The sequence below is a fragment of the Magallana gigas genome, chromosome 10, assembly GCF_963853765.1.
Source record: "Magallana gigas chromosome 10, xbMagGiga1.1, whole genome shotgun sequence".
Classification (NCBI taxonomy): domain Eukaryota; kingdom Metazoa; phylum Mollusca; class Bivalvia; order Ostreida; family Ostreidae; genus Magallana; species Magallana gigas.
Window position 1 is genome coordinate 11901340 of NC_088862.1, and position 23543 is coordinate 11924882.

At 32.4% G+C, this 23543-nt stretch overlaps 1 protein-coding gene across 3 annotated transcripts; it reads left to right on the plus strand.

Annotated features, from left to right (window-relative positions):
- Nucleotides 1-415: 415 nt before the first annotated feature.
- LOC117683477 (uncharacterized) lies at nucleotides 416-22308 on the plus strand. Of its 3 annotated transcripts, none has more exons than XM_066073976.1 (5): nucleotides 416-533; nucleotides 8351-8499; nucleotides 19571-19648; nucleotides 20008-20190; nucleotides 22066-22308. In XM_066073976.1, the coding sequence occupies exons 2-5, from the start codon at nucleotides 8367-8369 to the stop codon at nucleotides 22275-22277; spliced, it is 606 nt and encodes a 201-aa protein (XP_065930048.1). In that variant the 5' UTR covers nucleotides 416-533; nucleotides 8351-8366; the 3' UTR covers nucleotides 22278-22308. The 3 variants fall into 3 exon arrangements, with proteins under 3 accessions (XP_065930048.1, XP_065930047.1, XP_065930049.1); XM_066073975.1 differs by lacking the exon at nucleotides 416-533 and adding an exon at nucleotides 7655-7701; XM_066073977.1 differs by lacking the exon at nucleotides 416-533 and adding an exon at nucleotides 7658-7687.
- The last annotated feature ends 1235 nt before the right edge of the window (nucleotides 22309-23543 follow it).

Genomic DNA, 23543 nt, shown 5'->3' on the forward strand with positions numbered 1-23543 from the left:
ATCTGACAGTGTCATGATGTGAATTTTGTATTTACTGCCACCCGGTAAATTCAAAACTTTTAAGCATAACTTTACTATTCAAATTCAAATACTCAACAAAACACTTTAAAGTTTGTTCTTCATTCTTAATTTTGCTTATTTTCACTGGTTTATTTTAATATCAAGGAAGATTCTGTAAACATGTTTGACACTGATTTTGGCAATTTCATGGTCTTTTGATCTAGTAATTTTTAATCCATTACAGCCATTTTATTAGCTAAATAGGTGATAATACTTTAAACTGTTTAGCCTTAGGCAAGTCGGTCTTCCTATTTGTGTAATTTCTTACGTAAAATTAAATAAAGCTTTCGGGCAAATTTTGTAATAAATGTTTTTTTTATCACATGGCTAAAATAGTGTGTTTTGATTGGATACCTGCTGGTCAGTCGGAATTCGATATTTATACTCGCGCCCAACTTTTGGCTCATTCCATTGCGAGCTCAACAAATATACGTATCGACAAGCCTTATTCCGACTTTGTTTGTTATTTGCAGGTATGTTATAAATGTTTATATTATTTGATATTCTGATCAAAATGTATATTTAGGTTAAATGTTCCATGTGTTACTTTAGGTTAGAATTTGTGAAATTTACAATCATGTTTATTCTTATTATTTATATGACAGTAAGGAAATTTATCAAAGATAACCTTTATACGTTTCAGTATTTACTATATTTTCTTTTCATACTTTTGCATTAGTATGTTTTCTAGTTTTAATACATTTTTGATGAAGCGAAATATTGTATAATGTTATGTAACAATAATTGAATTTCGCGCTACTCTGAAAGTTCTATAACTAATCCTATTGCGAGCAAAGTTTAAGATCTTGAAATTGTAGAAACGATAAATGTATTTTTGTTTAGTTATTAAGAATAATAATGCAAATCATTTTTGTGTTCTCTTTATGAAAACCTTTAACGCTTCATCGAGATACTTTATTGTTTATTATGATAAGGATATAATTTAGTTATAGAACTCAACTGTAGTGTAATAGTTTGTAAATATGTTTTTTTTTTCTTTAAAAATAGGTGTTCGATAAGTACTTTGTAGCAAGTCGCATAATACTGACATTCTTATGAGAAATGAAACATATTAAGTTATATAATTCAATTTGATAAATTGATACAACATGTTATGTTCCAAGTTAAGACACAAAACAGTTATGATGTTATGTAATCAATTTTTGGTTATTGTCCCAATGCAAAGAATTGTCATGTCATATATAATGTATTGTATTGTTTTGTATTCATTCCATTGCGAGCTCAACAAATATACGTATCGACAAGCCTTTTTCCGACTTTGTTTGTTATTTGCAGCTTTGCAGATAGTGCACCAAGACAAATTACGTCATTTGCATCAAACGAGCAAAACGTCCGGATTATTGAGCTAAATTCCCCACACAACCAAACAACAACACAAATCTCAACAGCACAAATATTCAATTTTACTAGTTGTCATGAAGTGAATTTTGTATTTACTGCCACCCGGTAAATTCAAAATTCACATCATGACAGATCTCCAAAATTGACCGGTTTTGTATAGTAGTCTTCCCTAATATTAGCCCCCCGGGGGTGGAGCTACTATATAATAATAGTAGCTTGTCTCCCACAGTAGGGTTTCTTCCTCCCGTGTTTGGTTCAAATTTTATAAAAAAAAAATATTTAGGGAAATCCAGTAAGAATATGATTTTAAATCAATGTTTTTAACCCCGAGTTTGTATATGCATGCATTCATCTGTACAGGTTAAGTTTCGTTTTGCCGATTTTTTTTATTGATAGACAAAGCTGAATATTGAAAATATGTATCATGGCATACATTGAACTTATTAAGGTAATTATCTGATAAAATACACGATTTGCAAGATATACACTCATCTGCTTCACAGCGACTGTCCCGATGACTTGATTACTGAGATGAGAACTGTTTCTCATTAGGTGACCCGGGTTCAATCCTCAAAATAACTAAAGTATCTTTCTCTTTAAATTTCTCTTAAAATTGACGAATTGCAATTTTTTTACGTTTTAATTTTGTAAAAAGAAATTAGTAAAAAATATAATGCGTACGTTCAAATGTTTCTCAGAGATGGTTCAATAGAATTTAAAGAAACTTTGTAGTCTATTTTAAACATTATGAAACTGTATATTTAACTTGAAGAATTGATTTAAACCACCGTAGGACATTCTTCGCTGTATACGAAACTTAACGTAAACTTTAAAATTCCACGTATAAAGGACCTTTTTTAGTAGATGTTTCTTAGGGAATTTTCTTGTATGTATTCTTATCAATTTACAAATTGTAATACATGTGCATATAGTTTCAAGTGATGGTTTATATCTGAGAATTTTTTCTGTTGATAAAATTAGAGCAACCTACCTTTCTCAGTATATGAAATGTAATGAGCTGTCTAGTTTGAAATACATTTCACAATCTAAAATTTAAATTTCATTTGATTTTGAACCCCATCAAGCGAAGTAAAAAGTTGACTCGAATGTGATACATATTTTGCCAAGTATTGTTGTTTTCATCATATTTTTGGTAAACAACTAGTTTATATTTTCATATGAAAAACTTTATCCAGCTTTATCGAAGTTCTCCCATCTCAAAACTGGCGCACTTTTGACGCTCAAACGTATTGTGACGTCTTCTAAAAAGATATATGTCCATGTTATAACGTCAAAATCCAAGCCGTAAAAATGCATCGATTTAAGGAGGCCGACTTTAGTTTGCATTGCGCATGTTTTTGCGCATTCTAATATAATACAGTTGATTTATACTTCTTATGATTTTTTTTTCGATATCATTTATAAAATTGAACACAATAAACAAAATACAGATAAAAATATTTAGATTTGTAAAGGAAATTTTTATTTTTAACACGATTTTTACGTTGTGAGGTAGAGAGCATTGCCATTGCACTTTCATAACGTTATGATAAAATTAAGCTTTGTAGGAGTACGTTATAAGAAATAACATAAAAGAAAAAGTAAAAATTGTACGCTGTTGACATTTTATATACAGAATGATGCTATCCTCGAAGACATTTTACTCATTTTTGGAATGAATCTATTATACCAATCATCATTCGTGATGATCCAAATATATAGCAAAATTTGGTGCATTTTAATATTTTGAGATGGCCCCCACTAAAAACCAGACGGTAGAATTTTGTGTTTTTTACATATACTTAGGTAGGAAATGATATTGCTAATCATATATAACAATTTGAGAAAAAAAGCTATTGTAGTATTTTTTTAAACTGCTTTGATGTGCGGAAAATGAAAGTTTCCGATATATTCCTATAGTAAATGTACCTCTATTTTGAGATGGTCCCTAAAAAGAACCAGACGGTCGATTTTCATGAACCTTCGCAAACAAACTAGAGTTGGTTTAAATTAGATATGGTTAAAAAATAAAGAGTTATGCTATTGTAGTTTTTCCGCAAAAAACCCAAATCGGCCTCCTTAAACAAAAATATCCGCGGTATTTCGAAATCTGAGTAAAACTATCAAAGGTGTTCCAAAACATAGTAACAAAGGGTGAAATAAAGGGTAGTGTAAAACGTGGCTTCGTTAACGTTCTTACCAGGTATGAAAAAACCTGAATTTTATACCATGTATTAATAAATGTATTTATTGCCCTTAATTATGAGTAATCAAATGAATATCATCACAGATATGTCAAACTATTGCCACGAATGGTCCACCATAAACATGACCGGAATGTAACACAGGGAAAGATCTACTACATACGAGATTTTCCGTGGGGGTAATCTGGCTATAAAAAGGGGGAAAACCCAAAATATAGCCGGCTCCCCGTGGGGGGAGATCTACTATATACAGGTAACTCTCAAAGGCTCGAACTTCGATCGCTCGAAGTTCTTGATCGCTCGAAGTGAGTCTAGGGTCCCGATTTTCCCCCCTATATAACTAAGCAAATTTACTCTTGATTTCTCGAACTCTTGATCTCTCGAAACCCTTGATCTCTCGAAGTCAGGCAGTCCCGTTGTTCATAAACTATAGTTTTTTTACTCTCGATACCTCGAAGTCGCCGTGTATATCCAAGCGCTATACCTACGGTAATTAACACCTACTTGGTCATTTAAATGGCTCCAGGCGTTAGACGCGGGACCCGTGTCATTTCATTCATTTCATTCTTTATTTCTTTAAGCTTTGCAGCTCATCAGATTTTACAAATTAAACATATTAAAGTACAGAAGTGGGTATTTTACAGGAGCCCCTATTACATTGTACATACATAAATATGAACAATTGACATAAGTAAAGGCGAAAAAGATAAAAAAAAAGAACAACATCTACACTTAATTACATATATCGTTTCTTAATTTCATACTATAATAAATGTATTTGCCGAGGTTACACATATCTTTAAAATTTTCGTTATTAAACAATTGCAACAGCTTGAACATCGATGGTTTCTCATAAAAATACTTTTTAATGTATTTTTGACGGTATTTAATATATACTGGACACACTAAAATAAAATGGAATTCATCTTCAACATAATTTTTACATGAAAAGCAGTTCCTTTGGGCTCTTTGTGTATTATTGTACCTTCCAGTTTCGATAGCTAAACGATGAGAGGACAATCTTAATTTTGATATACACTGTTGAAATTTTACAGGGACTGACTTTCTCAGGTAATATTGAAGATAAAATCCATCCACTAAATATTTATAAAAATGACATTTCTGCGAATTTTCTATTTTACCAAAAATATCTTGTTTAGCCAAGTCTACGATTCGTTGATTTATGACTTTTAGAGTTAGTGAATCAATTGTTTGTTTATTCCAAACTTCATTGAACCCAATTTCATTTAAAATTTTCTTTACATCAGAAGCCCAATTTTTATGTCCATGTAATTCGCAGTTAATGTACATTTCTTCGTAACACTTTTGTATAATACAATTATTACTACATAACACATCGTTCCAAAATTTTAAAATTGAACAAAACCTTTTTGTAATAAGAGGTATTCTACCTAACTCTGCATACACAGCAGCATTAAATGAAGACCTTTTCACACCCAGGGTTTGCTTACAAAAATCAAGGTGCAGTTTTTCAACATTGTTACCTTTATGAGAGCCCCAAATTTCTGAAGCATAATTAATAATGCCACCAACATAACAATCAAAAAGCGATAATAATGTTTCATGATTAAGTATCATGCCTGTCAGGGGTTGTTTATTCAGGCGACACTTGTCCTGCAAGGTGATAATTGTTTGATGATTGACCATACCGATACCCAATCTATTATTAACACCAACCCTTTTACGATAATTTGGAGACCCAATGAAAATGAGAAAATAATTGAAACGAAACGATAATATTGAGCCATGGTCAAATTTTAGAATTATAAAAAAATTTCGAGTCATCCTCTAAATGTTTATTGTACAAGTATCTGCCTGACACTTTTTCGTTACAATTTTATTTGAGTAAAAATATTCCGGAAAACCTTGTTGTCCTTTTAACAAAATATAGACTGTCATCGCATATGCTTTTGGTAGAGCAAGGCCGTTATAATGGAACTGTCAGATCGATGCGTATCTGTAAATATTGTAATTTAGGTGAAGTCGAGGATGAATTCCATTTCATACTTATCTGTCCATTTTATAAAAGTCTACGGGTATTGTATTTAAAAAAATATTACTGGTCTCGTCCTTCAATGTTTAAGTTAGTTCAACTCCTTGCCATTCATAATCGCAAACAATTGTGCCATCTCGCAATGTTTCTGCGTGAGGCAGGTAAAAAACGGGATGTCGGATAACTAGTACATCCAACTGATGTATTATTACTATCACTATTATTATTAATATTACTATTATTATCATTATTATCATTATTATAATCATTTGATTTATTGATTTATAGGGTCTCTCCTCCTATGAATGTACATGTATGAATAATATTTTTTTAGAATATTGTTTAACGTCAATAGCGAACTGTTTGATTTTGATTGGATAGAGTGTAGCATTATATATTTATAATTATGTACATATGTTTCAACAGCTTATAATTCATTTGAATTTAGCCAATAAACAATACAACAATACAAAAAAAACTGTAAAAATTATGCTTATCAGCATCATTATCATTATTATTAACATTGCTGAACAGGTTCTTACAGCTGGGGAAGGACCCGTATAGTGGGAACAATGGGTGATACTCAGTTATCTCATATATGACATGTCGATCTTCTCGAAGTCCAGTAGTACTGAGTAATATGGTCTTAATATGATGCATAGAATAAATAATTATGATGAATTTATTCAATAGTTGTTTGTATTTAGTTTTAAAAACATCCAATTCTGTATATTTTACTGAAAAGAAAATGTTGTTTAGGCACGTGCGTAAGGTTAGCACTAAACAAGTATTCCTTTTAAAGGAATGATCGGCAATAATGATATATTGATAGCTAGAAGCAATCAACATGATCAGTTTGATGTAAAATAATTTTAAAAAGTACGGTATTTTTACAAAATATAGAATATTTTGAATCTGTACACCATATTTTCATCATTATCAACACGTCAACAAATTTTAATTTCGAAATAAATTTGGGGAAATCCGTTCGTAAACTCCTTGTCTAGTTTTATATTTTTAACGTAATTATTAAATTTTAATGTATCTTCTTCTTCTTCGTCGTCTTCAGAATACTGAGTAGGGCTCTTCAAAGAGCATTAACACGTATACAAAGAAAGAGTTGTATTAAAATAATTTAATGCGACTGAAAAACATGGAATGCCATCATAACTTGCTATTGACGTCGCATTATAACGTAATCTTGTTTATAAATCAACCCGTCTTCCTAGCTTCTATTGTGCAACATCAATAGATCGAGATCAGTTCATGGAGCATCTTCTTATGATTGAGGTCAGTTCATCGAGGTCAACTACATTACTGAATGAATCTTTCGATCGAAATTCTTACGCTTGAGACAAAATGTGCATTCTTGAATAAAAAGGTCGAACTGTATTTTATGTATGTTTGCATCGCTTAAGGTAAATGAATTTAAATAAAACTGAGTAAAATGATATATAACTACTAAACCAAAATTCAAGTTTTTATAAGAACTACTTATGCAAGCGGAATGTGTGCGCACGTGGAAGCATTTGCCGGATGCCTCATATGGACACAATAGTGATCGGCCGAAGCCGATCACAATAAATGGCTTAATCATAACATCCGGTAAGACTAATTTTAAAACCCGTCGGTAATCCCGGAAAATTTCGAACTCTTGAAAACTCGAACTCTTGAAACCTTGATGTTTTTCCTCGGTCCCATGGACTTCGAGCTATCGAGAGTTACCTGTAGTCATTTTCCGGGAGGGGGGGGGGGGCTGCTACATGTGTATAGCCATCTTTCCCGGGAGAAAGATTGCTAGAGGGAAGAGACACTGCAGGTACCCTTTAATGGTTAATGAAAAGCCTTTGTGGAAGTAACTAGTACTTAAACATACCATGTCTCTGACCTATAATCGAACCAAGGGGTTATTGAAAAACCTTAAGGGATGTTACATGTACATATATATATCAATATAATCGACTTACATATACCTATAACACAATTTATCAATGTCACTTGATACTTCGTCGTCACTGTATGTACCCGTGGCAAACGAGGATTTATGGTGGGTATAATCAGGTTTTTGATTCATTTTTATTTATTTTTAAGTTATATTTTGGAGGAGGGTTGCTGATGGAGAATGGAATTGATGTTTGTTATAGTTTTTTGATTTTTTTTTTTTTTGGGGGGGGGGGGGTGGATTATTTCGGTGGTAAATTATTTCTTTATAACTGACAATATCAAGATCGTAAATCATCCATATGCTAAACAATTATGTTTCACCCCTGCTGAACAAATGAGAATATTTTCATTTTGTTTTATCTAACGTGATCGATTTGCTCTTTTGAAAAAAAAGCATATAATCGATTCGTTATACAAATGAATACGGTAGCTTTTTTATTTAGACGCAAAAGACTAATGTCGCCGTAAAATCGCAAAAAGTACTTACCGAGGTTATTAAAACCTCGCTTTTATTTTCCGGACATATGATAACAAAGGAAACTTTAATGGTTTGATAATCGCGATTTTATCTCCTTGGAATTTGATTAAAAATGGTTAAACCGCGGAAATGAAAATCAGTCTAAATAAAATCAGATCCTTTGATCCGCTCACGGACATCGCTACACAAGGACAAGGAACAAATCGAGGATCAGATTTTTTTTACTACATTGAAATTCATGTAAAATAAAGAATATGCAGTACCTTAATTCCATGTACGTTTTCGTAGATTAACAAATCCAGCGATGAAAGACCTGATGAAGTATGTAATGATATCCACTTTGATTTCATTCATGATGATGAATACTGTTGCCATGACAACAAATAACCGTGTCCTTCTGAGTGGAGTGTTGGTGGCTTCGGCTCTTGCTGCGTCTCGTAAGTACAAGTACGACATGCACATTTTAGAGATTGAATTTTTTGTTCACAATCTCCGTAATCCATCAGTATATGAATTTAAGCTGAACACCGCTAGTAAATAGGCATTGTCCGCCACACTTCTCTATCAGCACCGCTTCTTCCATCAACCCCTATAGACACAGACCTCTAACACCCCAGCAAATGTGTTCGTAATGTTTTCTTTATTGTTGCTGGGTATGTAATAAATCTAGAGGTGCTCGAATGAAAATTCACGAGACTTCCCCGAGATTTGTTCAGTTCCTGTGAAATTTCGAAAGGAAGTATATGTGTTCGGATAATATTCTCAAAATACGTAAGAACTAGTCGTTTTCTCATAATATACCATACTTTGATTTATGTTAAAACATCTATTAAGATGTATGTCTTATTTTATCATCTAACAGTTATTTAGAATTAAACTATGATATTCAGAACAGAGTTATCGTTCGTGTTCAACCACTCTTCACGTGGTTGAAAATGTAAACATTGGATTGGTTAATAAAATCATAGCAATGTTTAATGCTTAAGGTGTGCAATACCATGTTTTGTCTTTAAAAAGAATGGGTGTCTGTTTTGTATAAAACCGTAGAATATAGAGTCATTTTCAAAGAAAATTCTGCATAAAATAGTAAATGCTTTTTCACTGTCAATGTTACATGTATTACTAAGTCAGGCGCCGGTCGAAAATTAATCCTTAGGGAAATCGCTACTAAACATATTAATCGTGCAACAGCAGAAATAACCTTATTATTTCTATTCTAACATTTGTTTCTAGAACTCATTTTATCCACCAAATAATGAATAAAGTTTAAAACCAATAAACGTCTAGATTTTATATTTGATTACAAGTACATGTACCTATATTCTATGAAATAGACTATAAACTCGAGACAGGGACTGTAAAGGTCAAATAAAACCACGTGGTCTAAAATTTAAATGACAAAACATTCGCATGGGTGTTTAAAGAGATTTCGCTTTAGAGGCTTTAATTAGAGCTGAACACCGCTCGCTAATAATCATGGTCACCACGGTACCTGGTATATAAACCCTTCGATTTCGTTACATCCGATTGCACACCTGAAACTCGTGGCCTGAGTGTAGTATTCCTTCCGTGGTCTTTCGATTTTATGCATTTATTTCCTATTCTATGTGCATAAACTGTTTGTAAATAAAGAATTGACAAGGATTTTTGATGTAAATTTTCTCCTGGCTTGAACAAGTGCGTAAAATTTGATATTTTCATCACGACCGAGTAACACAGCGGGGCGAGATATACGTTCAAACAGGTGAGACCTGTGTGCAGCAAAGTTCGTTGAACTGTATAGACTGCTGTGCCTTATATAAGGGTTGTAGGGACAGCAGTGATGAAAGAGAAATATGGCGGACAGTGGCTATCAACGAGCGGTTTTCATCTTTAAGGTATTATGGGACACGTGTCGATATTATTGTGGATAAAAATACATTGTAATCAATTTTAAAATACTTTCACCGGTTTAGAATTTTAAAATTTTACAATATGTGACCAAAAATTTGTTTTGAAATGTTTCAAAAAGGTAGGCATCAGCTTAAATTAAACTTGAATTTTTTTTGTTTAATTCGATAGGAAGTATGTCACAATATGGACACTATGCCACCTTAAAACAAGCGTAGATATGGGGTATATCTAAGATATGTGACTTTATAATTACTAGCATTTGAACTTTCACTGTGCTCAGTCGATCTCTTAAGTTAAAGTCACCGAGCTTGTTATGAAACTGGTGAGTATTATTCTTCGTCTTTAGCGAATACTTCCACCAGTCTTGATTCACTAACAAAACTGTATATAATTATCAGTCTTCAAGACGCCGTTTAGATGGTGAACAATCGGGGCGATGTTAGTATTTCTGGGATTATGGGTGGTAACCAGTGGCAATATCTTCGATTTTTTATTGTTGTTTTGAACGGGATTGAGGAGCTTCTTTCTAATTTCATGGTTTTTTCAATAGCATCATTAATAATTTTATCCGGATAACTTTGTTTCTTAAAGATACTTTTTTAATTCCTGTAATCTCTATATTTTGACAGACTCGTCGTTAACGATTGTGCATATTCGTCTAGACAGGTTATACGGTATTGCTCTTTTCGTATGTCGTGTATGACATGAGTTGAAGTGTAAATGCTGATGAGTATCCGTAGGTTTGTTGTATACATCCGTCATAATGACTTCGTCTTGTTTGGTCAACAAAATATCTAAAAATGAAATTCTATTCAGGCTTTCGTCCGCTGTAAATTTGATATCTGGATTAAGTTCATTTAATATATTTTTAAAAACTGACAGATTGTTGTCTTCGGAATTCCAAACAATAATACAGTCGTCCTGGTACTTTTTCCAGTGCTTTGTTATATACATTTCCGTCTCTTATTTCCTATCTAAAAATACGGGAAAATATGACGTCATTCAGAGACTTGAAGACGCCGTTAAACTATTATGACGTCATAACAAACGTTACCATGTTAGTATTGTAAAACATCTGAAGAAAATGAAAGCGCTTATGTTTTACTCGATCTTTGTGTTTTCATTTATTTAAGTTTTATTTATATATATATAGTATAGTATATATTAGGGATGTCAAGTCGGTCAATTTTTAGTACTCGGTTACTCGGACGTTTTTCCGATCGAGTACCCGGGTACTCGGTTAAAGTGTAAATAAATATGAACAAGTACATTGATAACTGTAAAACCTTGGTCACTTTTGTAGAAAAAAAAACCACATGATCTAATGGGAGGTTTCCCCGTAAGTGTGTTTCTGTTGTAAGAATTATAGCACTTCGTATTTCCAGACCTTTGAAGTCGGTGGCGGCATTTTAAGTCTGTTTAATTTCTCTACTGTGGGCTATCTAATTTATAAAATAGACTATATCAACGATGTTCAATGAAAACAAATCATTAAAGTAAGCCAAAAATAAGGGTAGAAGACAGCCAAAGGTGAGAAAAGCTAGGTAACAGATGCTTGGTCACGATAATTACTATATAAACACTGCCACGGGCGATAACGGTCATTTAGCATATTTAGAGGCATAGGAAATCCTAATTACTGTATGTACAAGTGCAATGGACATTTTCAGTTTTAAAACGATGTTTTAATGCATTATTAAATAAACTTAGAAATATTAAAAAATATATATCCGAGTAACCGAGTACCGATTTTAGTATTCGATACTCGGACGTTCGATCGAGTACCCGGTTAACCGGGTACTCATTTACATCCCTAGTATATATATATATATATATATATATATATATATATATATATATATATATATATATATATATATATATATATATATATAGTACCCAAACTCCGTCACCATTAGCTGAAAACATTCCGTGTTTCTCTGTAAATTATTTTTTGCGGTTTTTATCATTTGCAATCACTAAATGTAACCTGAAACGTTATAATTCACAAGTAATAGCTTTCCAAAAAGCTTGCCTGACTAAACAAAATTATTCAATAGAAGCATGCATGTATCAATTAGGCTATCTTATCAGAAATGAATTTTAATTTTCGCTGCTGATCATAAATTTATGCAAATTAAGGACGAAATGTCAGTCTTTTCCTCGATCTAGAACATGTAAATCAATTGAAATTCATTTATTTTATTAATTCTTTTTTTTTAGGAATGTACACATATCATATAAGTTTATGTAAGCTTGAAAACTGGAGAGTAAATAGTCGTTTTTTTAATTGTACATGTATTTGTTATATTAATTAAGATGCGAAATCAACTAAAAGGCATTTTTAAAAATTTCCAACCATATGAAATATGAAAGGGTATACAAACACGTTTTGATTTTGAATGTGTGTGGGCAGCTTAATCAAAATCATCTTGACAAGCAATTAAAAAAGGGTGAATTCTCAAATTCATGAAAAAAAACCCTAACTGTAACTTCAATTCAATTAGAATTCCTTATTTGCAGTTTGATTTATTGCATGCTCCTACAAAAGTGGAGGGGGGTGCGAATCCATGATATTTCCATTTATCCTATAAAGTTAAGAAAAGTGCCAGCTGCCAAAAAAGTGGGGAGGGGGAAGCAGCCTCCCACACCCCAACTCCTGCGATGCTACGTGCCTGTGATGTAAACACATGGTGTGCTCTGGGGTATTCGCATGATCCCAATTAACGAACTCGTCAACTCGCGCGCAAAAACTATGAATGAGACATTATGGCGCGAAATCCTGCTATTACCGAGAGCCATGGGGAGGGGGTCAGATGAATTTTTGACATTTGTTTTGTAACAGCTATATACATGTATATTATACTTTTTTCGGATGTTTTGGAAGAAATCTTTCGAATTAAGAAACACATTTGATTAGTAATTGTTAAATATAGTAATGTACGTTTAGTAAGACATGCGAGTTATGATCCCTTTTCAAGATTAATGAAATCGCCCAACTGAACGAAAATCGGGTCACACCCCGCTTTGGCGATTTAGTTCCTCCATTTGTATAAATATATATTTGTTTTAACCTAAACTGATGACTCTCTTGTAATAATGATAATCCAACGCCAATTATTACTTACATTGTACCGTAATAGACAATATGTTACAACTTGTTGCGATGACCCCCCCCCCCCTTCCCCGTTTTCACCATTCAAATATGGAATGCTGATCTATTTTTAAATCAGGATTACACACGTGTACTGCATGGTGAACGTCCCTTTTACTTGAAAACTCTTGCTCGCTGTTGTTATTACATGCCATATAACATTTTCATCAATTGTGAATGTAAATGCTGACATCTTAAACATGCATCGGTTAATCTTTTTTGTGAAATATCATGATATTGCTTGTCCCATTGTCTGCACTGTTTCGGAGATTGCAACTTTTAAACCTTAGATATGCCTGACGTCATGACGTCAGGCAATTAAATTATTAGCAAAAATATTTTTATTATTATTCAAATAAGCCATCTGAATACGACGTTTATCACACGTGCTATCATAACTTATGAACCTAACTCCGTCACCCACATGATCTATGATACGCCAGGGAATGAAGACACATTAACTCAATTTGTATCTAGACCAAGTTATTATAAGTAAAATCAGTGTATACAATTTAAATTGTATATCATTTCATCAAAGTGAAATGATCGCCAGAATAAAAAAAATGGGCCCTTGTAACAAAAATCACAATGACCTCTCAGAATGTATGGATGCTTTTTGATTTCTGTCCTTACATATATGAAATATATCATATCAATTATGAATATATTAATGATTATTTTATTTATTAATTACATTTCTAATAAATGTATATAAATACCGACATACCGTATATATCTGTATCCCTGTATAATTAAAAAATTACGGCATGAACAATGAAGCCTAATTCTTCTCTCTCTGATGATAATAATGAACAAATGATATAAATAAGAATAGTTAACAATAGTAATTAGCACTATAAGCATAAGTGACAGATGACACGGAGTAAAACTTCAAATTGATTGAGTCAATTATATCAAGTCAACAAAGTTAAGAGTTAATTAAAAACGATTAAGCAATTACGCCTTACGTAAACAAATGTTTTTTGATTAATGTTTTGAAAGACAAAATGCGATAAAGATATTATAGCAAATTGAAAACAAATAAAGCAATGTGAATTTGAAGTTTCATACAAAATGTCTTGAATTATAGTTCATTGAAATTTTACTCCATGATACACCCGTGAAAAGGTGTTAGCTAATTTCACGCAATTATTGTTGCATAAAATGTGCAAGGTGTAATTTTGTTATGATTATACACATTCTTAAATTTAACCGTTGTAAATTGTTTTCATTTGATTGAAAATTATTGACATGCAAAAACTGACGTCATAATCGCACTTGATTTCAAACGGCGAGGGGTTTCCCGAAAGTGACGGAGTTAGGGTAGTGACGGAGTTAGGGGGCTATGCGATATATATATATATATATATATATATATATATATATATATATATATATATATATATATATATATATATATATATATATATATATATATATATATATTATTGTCAGTTAAATGTATAGGTCTTGTTCTTGAACAGAAGAAATTGACAGACAATTATTCAGTTTTAGCCATCAAAAACTAATATTAATATTATATCATGTCAATTTTCCTTTATAACTGAGAATTAATGTTCTGTTTGTATACAAAAAGTATATTAAAAAACTGGTATAAAATAGAAATGCTAAATTTCAATTAAATAAAGCTGGCTGTTTCCCAAAATGTTACATGTATATAAATACTATTATGTTATATAAAAACATGTGTTAGATGAATAGGAAAAATACAAAATAAGTGCACTCAATAAAATGTTTGCTGATATTTATTATGTGAACACTTATTGTTGAAACAATTCATCCAGTATCATACAAAGTTCCAACACCTTTTTTATGTGACATAGATTAGAATGTTATGAATGATTTGTATAGAACAAATTCTTCTGTGGTTGGTTCCATGCATCTTGAAAAGATGGTGTGAGTTGGTAAAAATGCAGAATAAGGTTCCATTCTAATTCTCATGCATTCCACTCAGGAAATATACGTAATGTCATGGTCTGGTAACTAAAATAGAATAAACATAAAGCGTTAAGAGAATTAATTTTTGCAAACATTAAGCACTCATCAAATACATATATATATATTCAATGCAGTTATTTCAAGAATGTGCTATGAAGTGATAATGACAATGTACTTTTTTCTTTTATTGTACATACATGTATTACATCATTTTGCCATTAATTTAAAACCCAGCTTACAGTTTCTTTGTCTTTTTATAATACATACAATGTCAAAAGATAGTTGCATCATGTGCATGTACTTTCAGTAATTTTAAAAGCCATAAAAACACTATAAACTTTTCAAATGATTTTACAAATGAAATATGTACTAATATACCAGTATCAATGTCACAAGTTATATACTTTTTAAAGCAATATCACTTATTTGACAAAATTAGGACACCCGGTCAATCAAGTCTGCACACACATGAAAAATTTAATGAATCAAATAGTTAAAACAGAATCACCAGAAACCATCTGTTTTTGTTACCAACCAGTGTAGCTTCAAAGATTTTTAGATTTCCAGTGGACAAAAAGATATTATATATTGAACAAAGATCAAAGTCATAAACCTTTAATATGTGACAAATGAATGTCTGTATGAGTTGCAACTATCAACATTCTATGTACAACAAAAATAAGATTGCGTCAATAACAAAAACTAATCTGAAAAACATATTTCCAGTATAAGAAATTCGTGGGATTTCTGCAAATCCAATTCTCTCAGAGAATGAAAAAGACATTCAGTTAAGTTTATAGTATTTTCAAACATTTAGTAATCCGTTCAGAGGTTCCCACCACTTCAAATACCGATAATAATGCAGTGTTGCAATAAGATGTCCATACAAACCTTTCCCTTTTACACAAGACATTGTCGCTATTTAGATGACCTTGCTTGGCTTTCAATCAGCTTAAACCAAATATATCTACATAAGAGGAGGAGTTGTAAGTTTATTACAAGACAAAAAAGTGCCTTCTGGGCTTCAGCAGACTTGATTAGGTCATAAGCAATATCAAATTGACAATATTTCTATATTTCTGATCTTCAGAAACCTGTAGATTAGAAGAAAAAAGATACACTATCATGCTGTCATCATCAAAACAAAAGGGTGTGTCCCAGATTACACTTTTTTATGGTCATATGCCGTATTTGAGACATGGGTCAAACATTACCATGGTAAAAGCCATAACAACTCATTGAGTGGGAAATGACATATAACTATATTTTCCAACAGTCCCTCTCTCTCTCTCTTTCTCTCTCTCTCTCTTCAATAACAATTACGTGTACACTGTAATTACAGTCTCTGTCTCTCTCTGTCTCTCTCTGTCTCTCTCTCACACACACACACACACACACACACACACACACACACACACACACACACACACACACACACACACACACACACACACACACAGAATCTATATCTCTCTCATAATCTCAATTGTATAATGTTATATTTACATAACAAATGCAGACCCTTGATTCATAAACACTCTTATCGTTCATAGATAAATAACACACAAAGTAAACAGTTTAAAAGAGATACATATGCATGTATCAAAACTACATGTTTGTGTGGAGGAAATTCTGTATGGAAATGACAGAAGGCATGATTGACGCAAACACAATATTCTAGGAAAAACATACAATATTTTTTTAACATATTTAGGTACCAATATATGTAAAAACTGACTATAATTATATCATACTAAAACATGCTTTTCAAGTAGGGATTTAAATTTTACTCGGTTGGCTTAGTCTATTAGTCGGAGCATTTAGTTGAGCGCTAGTCGAGTACTCGTTCATTTATATGAAACTGTGTGTCCTCATTCTAATTTCACATACATCGTATCTTAACCATATTAAACATGTAAAAAATTATGATAATATGCATTATACATGTAGATGTATTTGATTTCAAATAAATTGAAAAGTATTATATCTAGTAGATATCCGTTAGATATGTCTAAGCTTTTCCCTTTTCTTGTGACGCTTACACATAATTCAGTTCCATATCACCTTAGGCAAATCAAATATGACCTGTTTCATGTTAAGTCAGTGTCCCGTGCCGTGCCGTGCCAAATGAACAATTTAAGTTAATGACTTTATAAAAACACATGCCGTGAGTTAATATGATTAATTTTTGATTATTACAAACATCTAATCCAATCAATACATGTAACTGTATAGTAGAACCACAAATTGATCTTTTAAGTACATGTTTTGCATAAGTACTTCTATTCAAAACAATAATTTGAACAACAAATTAAACAATTTGTAACCTCTTAAATATGTACCAGGGACACCCGTTCGATTCAACAGAGTGTAACGTGATTAAAAAAGCCGAGAAAAGAAAACTTTTTTTTATTTGAAGTCCAATAGCTGCCGGGTTATAACAAAAAAATGTGTTGACTTTCTTTCTTTACTTTAAAACGAGAAATCGACTAAGAAAATTTTAGTCGATGGTCGTCGTGACAGAGCGATACTCGAGTACTCGTTGACATCCTTACTTTTAGGTAACATTTCACAACGACCATTATATAAACATTTTGGTAACACATGCAGTGGAATTATTGCACTGCAGGTTTTTAAAGGAATATTTATCTATAGTTGAACATGTTTTTACCGATACATGGGTACACCCTAGCACGTTTCAGATTGTTGACAAAATCGAAAGCTGCTGTTCAGACGGTTTCATGCTGAACAATATTTAATAAGATAAGGCTAATCACCCCAAACTTCGATTTTACAATTGGTCTACTGAAAAATGTATGTAGGTATCTAAGTATCTTATTAACCCGTCATAAAGACTAAAACAAATTTCAGACAACATTAGCGTTCACTAACCCAGATCCATAAAGGATCATATTTAACCAATAAAATGCTTTATTTGGATACACTACAAATGAAAAATTTTGGAATACAAATAGATAAATTTCCAACACATGTAAGGTGGTGCTGACTATATGGAACAAGTATACTATTTAGAATGGTATAAGACCACGTCCATTTAAGTACAGGAGACGTTAGGTGGCAGGGGACAGTTTTTTTGATACAATTCATTGTAGCCAAGAGATGCATGTCTTCGGAACTCTGTAACTAGAATTTCCTCAGTTCCCATTCAGCACAAATACCTTAATTCACTCTTTATAAGGCCAATCACCAATTTCTGAAGAAAATTACTAATCAAAACCTGGAAAATTCTCTACATACTGGTTTTTATGAAATTTTGACTCTTTCATATTTTGCTAATTTTTCATGATTTTTCAGCTTTTTAGACCTCCTCCAGCTAATTCCCTGCAGAGGGTTGACCTTCCGTACCGCGTGCATGTTGCACTATCACATGTCACAAACTTACCGGTGTATAGTTTTCAATGTCCCATTTACCTACTTTTCGTGTTATTTTACCTCCCGTCTGTAACTTGCAATTTCACTGTGTAAAGTCAGCACAACAGTCATAGCCGCAGATTTCGCATTTTACTTCTGATTCTCATGTACCTAACATAAGGGACCTACATATTGCATATCAATTTCAACAAGAGACACCCCTCTAACTAATGATAATCATTAAAAATCATTTCATGAATTTTAGCAACACTCATAAGCCTTCAAGTACAGCAACTCTCAATTTTACAAAAATATTGACGGGTACTTTATTCGAAACTGTCCCTTGCTACCTTAAGTCAATGCTTGGCAACTCAACGTGTTCGAAAACATTGTTCAAGCTAATACATAACATACTATCTTAAACCTCATGTGATAGAATTCTGTATTCACAAAGTTACCTGAGGTGAAAAATCACGTGGTAAATTATAATATTCAACATGTATCAACCCTTGGTTACAACAGAGAAAGCAAAAGTAAGGAGAATCAGTTTTTTCTCATTTAAACAATGAGAGCATGTTTGTTTATTAGTCTACCGTTGACATATTTAACTTAGATAATACAAATATACAGGAACTGTTAAAGGGAAAGCAATACACAGGCATGCGCTGACTATGTATGAGGTCAGTATAAAAGTAGGAGTCCTCAATATCTTATTCTTGAAATTTTGATGACCCTTGCCTATGAAAGCAAATTTGAACATGTTAACAACATACATTTATCTAACGCAATTGCGTAAAGTTGCATTTTGGATGTTGACCATATCTGCAATTGAAAGAAAAATGTTTGTTATAAAAGTTTATTTTCTCGCAAATATCGCATGTCCTTAAATGCAGTCATCCTTTAACGCATTTTGAATAATTTTTTCAAAGTGCATATTTTTTTCAAAGTAAGTTGCTATAGAGCACCTCTTCTATATTGCATTTTATGTAGTTTGCAAATGCTAGAAATATTTTTTTAAGTCCAGGACCGACCGCTTCTTGCGATTTCGCGCATTTCAAAATATCAATTCAATTGTACATAGGAATGTAGAAATGCTTACTATAAAATTCGATTACATTTTTTTCATTTAGATGGAGACTACATCTTTAGTCCACTAGAGTTGGCAACATTGACGACTGTCGTTCTTGTTTTGAACTTTCCAAGAAAAGGTAATGGGTTAAATGAAAATATTAGCTGGCTGAAAGTAAAAAAAAATCTTAAAAAGATTAAAACTCATGTTAGTTTCTCCATGTTTCTTTTTTATTAATCTTCCTCTCTATTTTTGATTTTGTTATTTTATTCTTTCATTCATTAGACTTCAGTTGTCCAGAGAGAGAGAGAGAGAGAGAGAGAGAGAGAGAGAGAGAGAGATACGGTCAGAGAGAGAGATACGGTCAGAGAGAGAGAAGAGAGGGAGAGAGTATTCTCCGAAGTTATTTGAAGATAAAAGGCTACTCTGCTACTTTTTAATTTTTTCTACTGATCTACATTTTTAAGAACAAATTATGCATTTGCCTCAATGCAATAGTTTCAGAATCCTCAGAGTCTTGCACGGCACCGGGGTATACGGCTGACCCCGTGTTGGGATGCTATCGTCTGTATACTGAACCTAAGACCAATACTGACGCCAGACAACAGTGTGCTAATGATGGAGGACGGCTCCTGTTAATGAACTCTGAAGCCGAGTATGAGAGAGTGAAATCCTTCGTTGGTAAACATTTACTTAACAAAAATGATTCTTTGGTTATTCACACAAGCTTGGAATAAAACATAGCAAATATTGTAGAGAAAAAAACATAATCTACATAAGTCAGTTACGTGCAAGTACCATGTTATATACCAAGTAAGATTTCCTCTCTTTCTTACGGAAATTAATTGCAATTCATAGCTGTGTATAAACCGACAGGACTGAAATCTACACGCCCCGTTAAATGATTGGCCGAAACCTTAAGCAGCCTAAGAAAAATCACGGACTGCACGGAGTGGTCATGATGATGTCAGACTCAAACTCCCATTAAGGGGAATGTTCGGCCATTTTGTACAATTGAGGATCAGAGTGTAGACATTTCTTGAACTGGCTTGTTTCTGCCTGAAACTGGTCAAAAATGTTGCCAAAAGATATAAAAGCAATAAATATGAAGTCCTACATGTCATTTCGTTCGAAAAGCATGCACAAATGTACAAAATGGCCACACATCCCCCTTAAAGACGAGTATGTTGTTTCTTTTAGCTGACGTACTTTTGTACATTATCAGTAATTTAGTGGGTTTTGTTTACTTTTACAATCAATACGTCCATTCCTTGAAAAAAGGATGTAATACTGTGGAATCATTAATTTTCGTGGGGGCCAATTTTCGTGGACTGCTGAAATTTTATAGGTTCGTGGGGACGTAATTTCGTGTTTTTTCTTATACCTACAAAACGAAACATGACTTTATAACCCTTATATATCATTCGTGGAGGATGTTAATTCGTGGATGAGAAGTACCCACGAAATCCACGAAAATTGAGCCACCACGAAATCTAATGATTCCACAGTATATATATATATATATATATATATATATATATATATATATATATATATATATATATATATATATATATATATATATATATATATATATCAATATATCAATGTAGCTAGTTTTTCTGGAAATAAACACAAAATTTACAAAGAAAATATCAACGATCAATGTATAAATTATTTGTTATAGCTACTCTAACATTACCTTATCAAACAATTGCATTTTAAATTAAAGAAATGCGTAATGTCACGCACACTCGAGCCCTTTGTTTCACCGGACCGCGTATATTTCAGCCCGTTCAGTCAGAACTGTATGAATTTAAGGCACGAAGAAAAAACCCCCACAGTGGATGTAAATTGTAAGTAAATGCTTTCTTTGGTGATCCATGCGGGGTAAGAAGGTGGCGACACTGCACAAAAGATTGTTTCAACAAATCGATGAAAAGGGCTTGTAGATTTCAGTTGATCTTGTCAATTTACACAGAGCTATGAATTACAATCAATTTGCGTTAGAAATCGAGGTAATCATGCTTGGTAGATGTAAACATGTATCTATTAACTCGTCTTAGAAATCAGATTATTTTTGCAATCGGAATTAGGTACTTATCTCAAAGATGGCACATGTTCATTCAACTTTACTAAACAGCTTGATATGCAGCCTGAATTAACCTTTTGACCATATTCATTCAACGAAATGGTGAACGATTTATTTTTAGGTTTAATATTTTAAAATAGGTTAATTGTGTACTTCCACACGTACAAACACTCGTTAAGATGTTTATTTTGTTTTTGGTTTTTTTTTTTAAAGTTTGTGTTAAATTATTTGTTTCTTGGTTTTTTGTTATTATTTCTAGGGTATTTCTTTAAATCCCTTTTGCGTAGAACTATCTTAATTCATTGAGCATTACATGATGGTTTTATAAAGAAAGAAGCTATATAATTTTAGATTTAAAAATTGAATCAATTTTCTACAACTTTATATAAAGTTCTTCTCTTTAAGGATATATATCATGTCACGACCAGATATATATAATCAATATTTTTTTTCATTTCTTTCAGTACAAAATTCGTTCATTGGCATGTGGATTCAGGGATCGAGAAGTTCCGTTTCCTCGCCATGGTTAACTGACAATGGCGACCCTCTTCCTTACCTAGGCCCAACTTATACAGAAATTAGTTCACCTACGGCATTAGCATTCGTAATGAATGCAATAGGAGCTACTGGCGGAGAAGGAGCCACAACTAATGTCCCTTTTATTTGTGAAATTTGATACTCTAAACAATAAAGAGGAATGAAATGAATTTTTGCGTTGGTTTTAATGATTGGATACTTTGTGACAGCGACAGGAATGGTTACTAAAGCATTGAATCATGAAAATTTGTATGCACACATCGCTGTAGTTATGAGACTGTATCTTTCAAAAAATCATAATTCGATGGTTTTGTTTACATTTTTTAACTTTTTGTCCAAGTGATTTATACCTTAAAATTCCTATATTATCCTAAGGGTAAGTTCATATGAATAGAATACAAGCATGAACTTTAATTTTCGCTTTTGTCGTTACAGTTTACAGCGGCGTGTGCATACAAATTAAGTAACGCGCGTTAGTGCGGTATGAATTTGTTTGCACACATCGCTGCAGTTATGAAACTGTATCTTTCAAAAATATGATTTAATGCTCATATTTACATTTTTGGAACTTCTTGCCTTGTCTGCAAATGTGATTTATACATTGAAATTCCTATATTATCCCGAGGGTAAGTTCATATTAATTGAAGAGCCACAGTAACAGCCACAAATGTGAACTTTGATTTTCGCTTGTGACGTTGCAGTTTAAAGCGTTCAACGTTTGTGATTTCATAATAAAACAGGTCATTTCAACCTTTGAGTACCCTGTGTGTATTACAGTGTTATAAATGCCGTAGCTTTCAACATGATGCAATACAATAAGGTATATTTTATGGATTATGGGAAATACTATTTTATTATATTTACATTAGTACACATATCTTTGGCTTGTAAAGAGTGTTGAAAGCTACAACAGCTATAACACTATATTCACATTCTACTGTGTTTTTCCATTAACTTTTGTGATCTTTAAATACCTCTGAATGCAACAGCTAATCATTGCGTGTGAAGTTACATGTTATTTACATAAGTAGTTCGCAAACAGTGATTCCTGTTATTTGTAAAATAAAATATGTCATACATGTTGTCAAAGCATCATGTTTTACAATTATTCAAGAAAAAGTTGATTTTATTATTAAGAAGATTTATTTTTCATGGATTATATTTTTCTTGCTCATCGATCTGAATTCAACAGTCTATATTATATGTGATAACCAGTTTAAACCAGTTTTTTATAAAACAGCTGTTCTTGCTGTTACTAATTACTCCCTACGTGGTCTGCAATTTGTATCGATTTATCTATGTAAATAATTGATTTCATCAGAAAGGAAATCTAAATTTAAGCATGAAATGATTTATTTTTGACGTCGTTGTGTCAATAACTAATGTTAGTTGAGCAGACAAATTG

Bases quoted from the DNA above. Each gene is read 5' to 3' on its own strand.
- LOC117683477 (XM_066073975.1), top strand. The intron at 19,649-20,007 runs GTAATGGGTTAA...TCAATGCAATAG, and splicing joins TTTGAACTTTCCAAGAAAAG to TTTCAGAATCCTCAGAGTCT. The intron at 20,191-22,065 runs GTAAACATTTAC...CATTTCTTTCAG, and splicing joins GAGAGTGAAATCCTTCGTTG to TACAAAATTCGTTCATTGGC.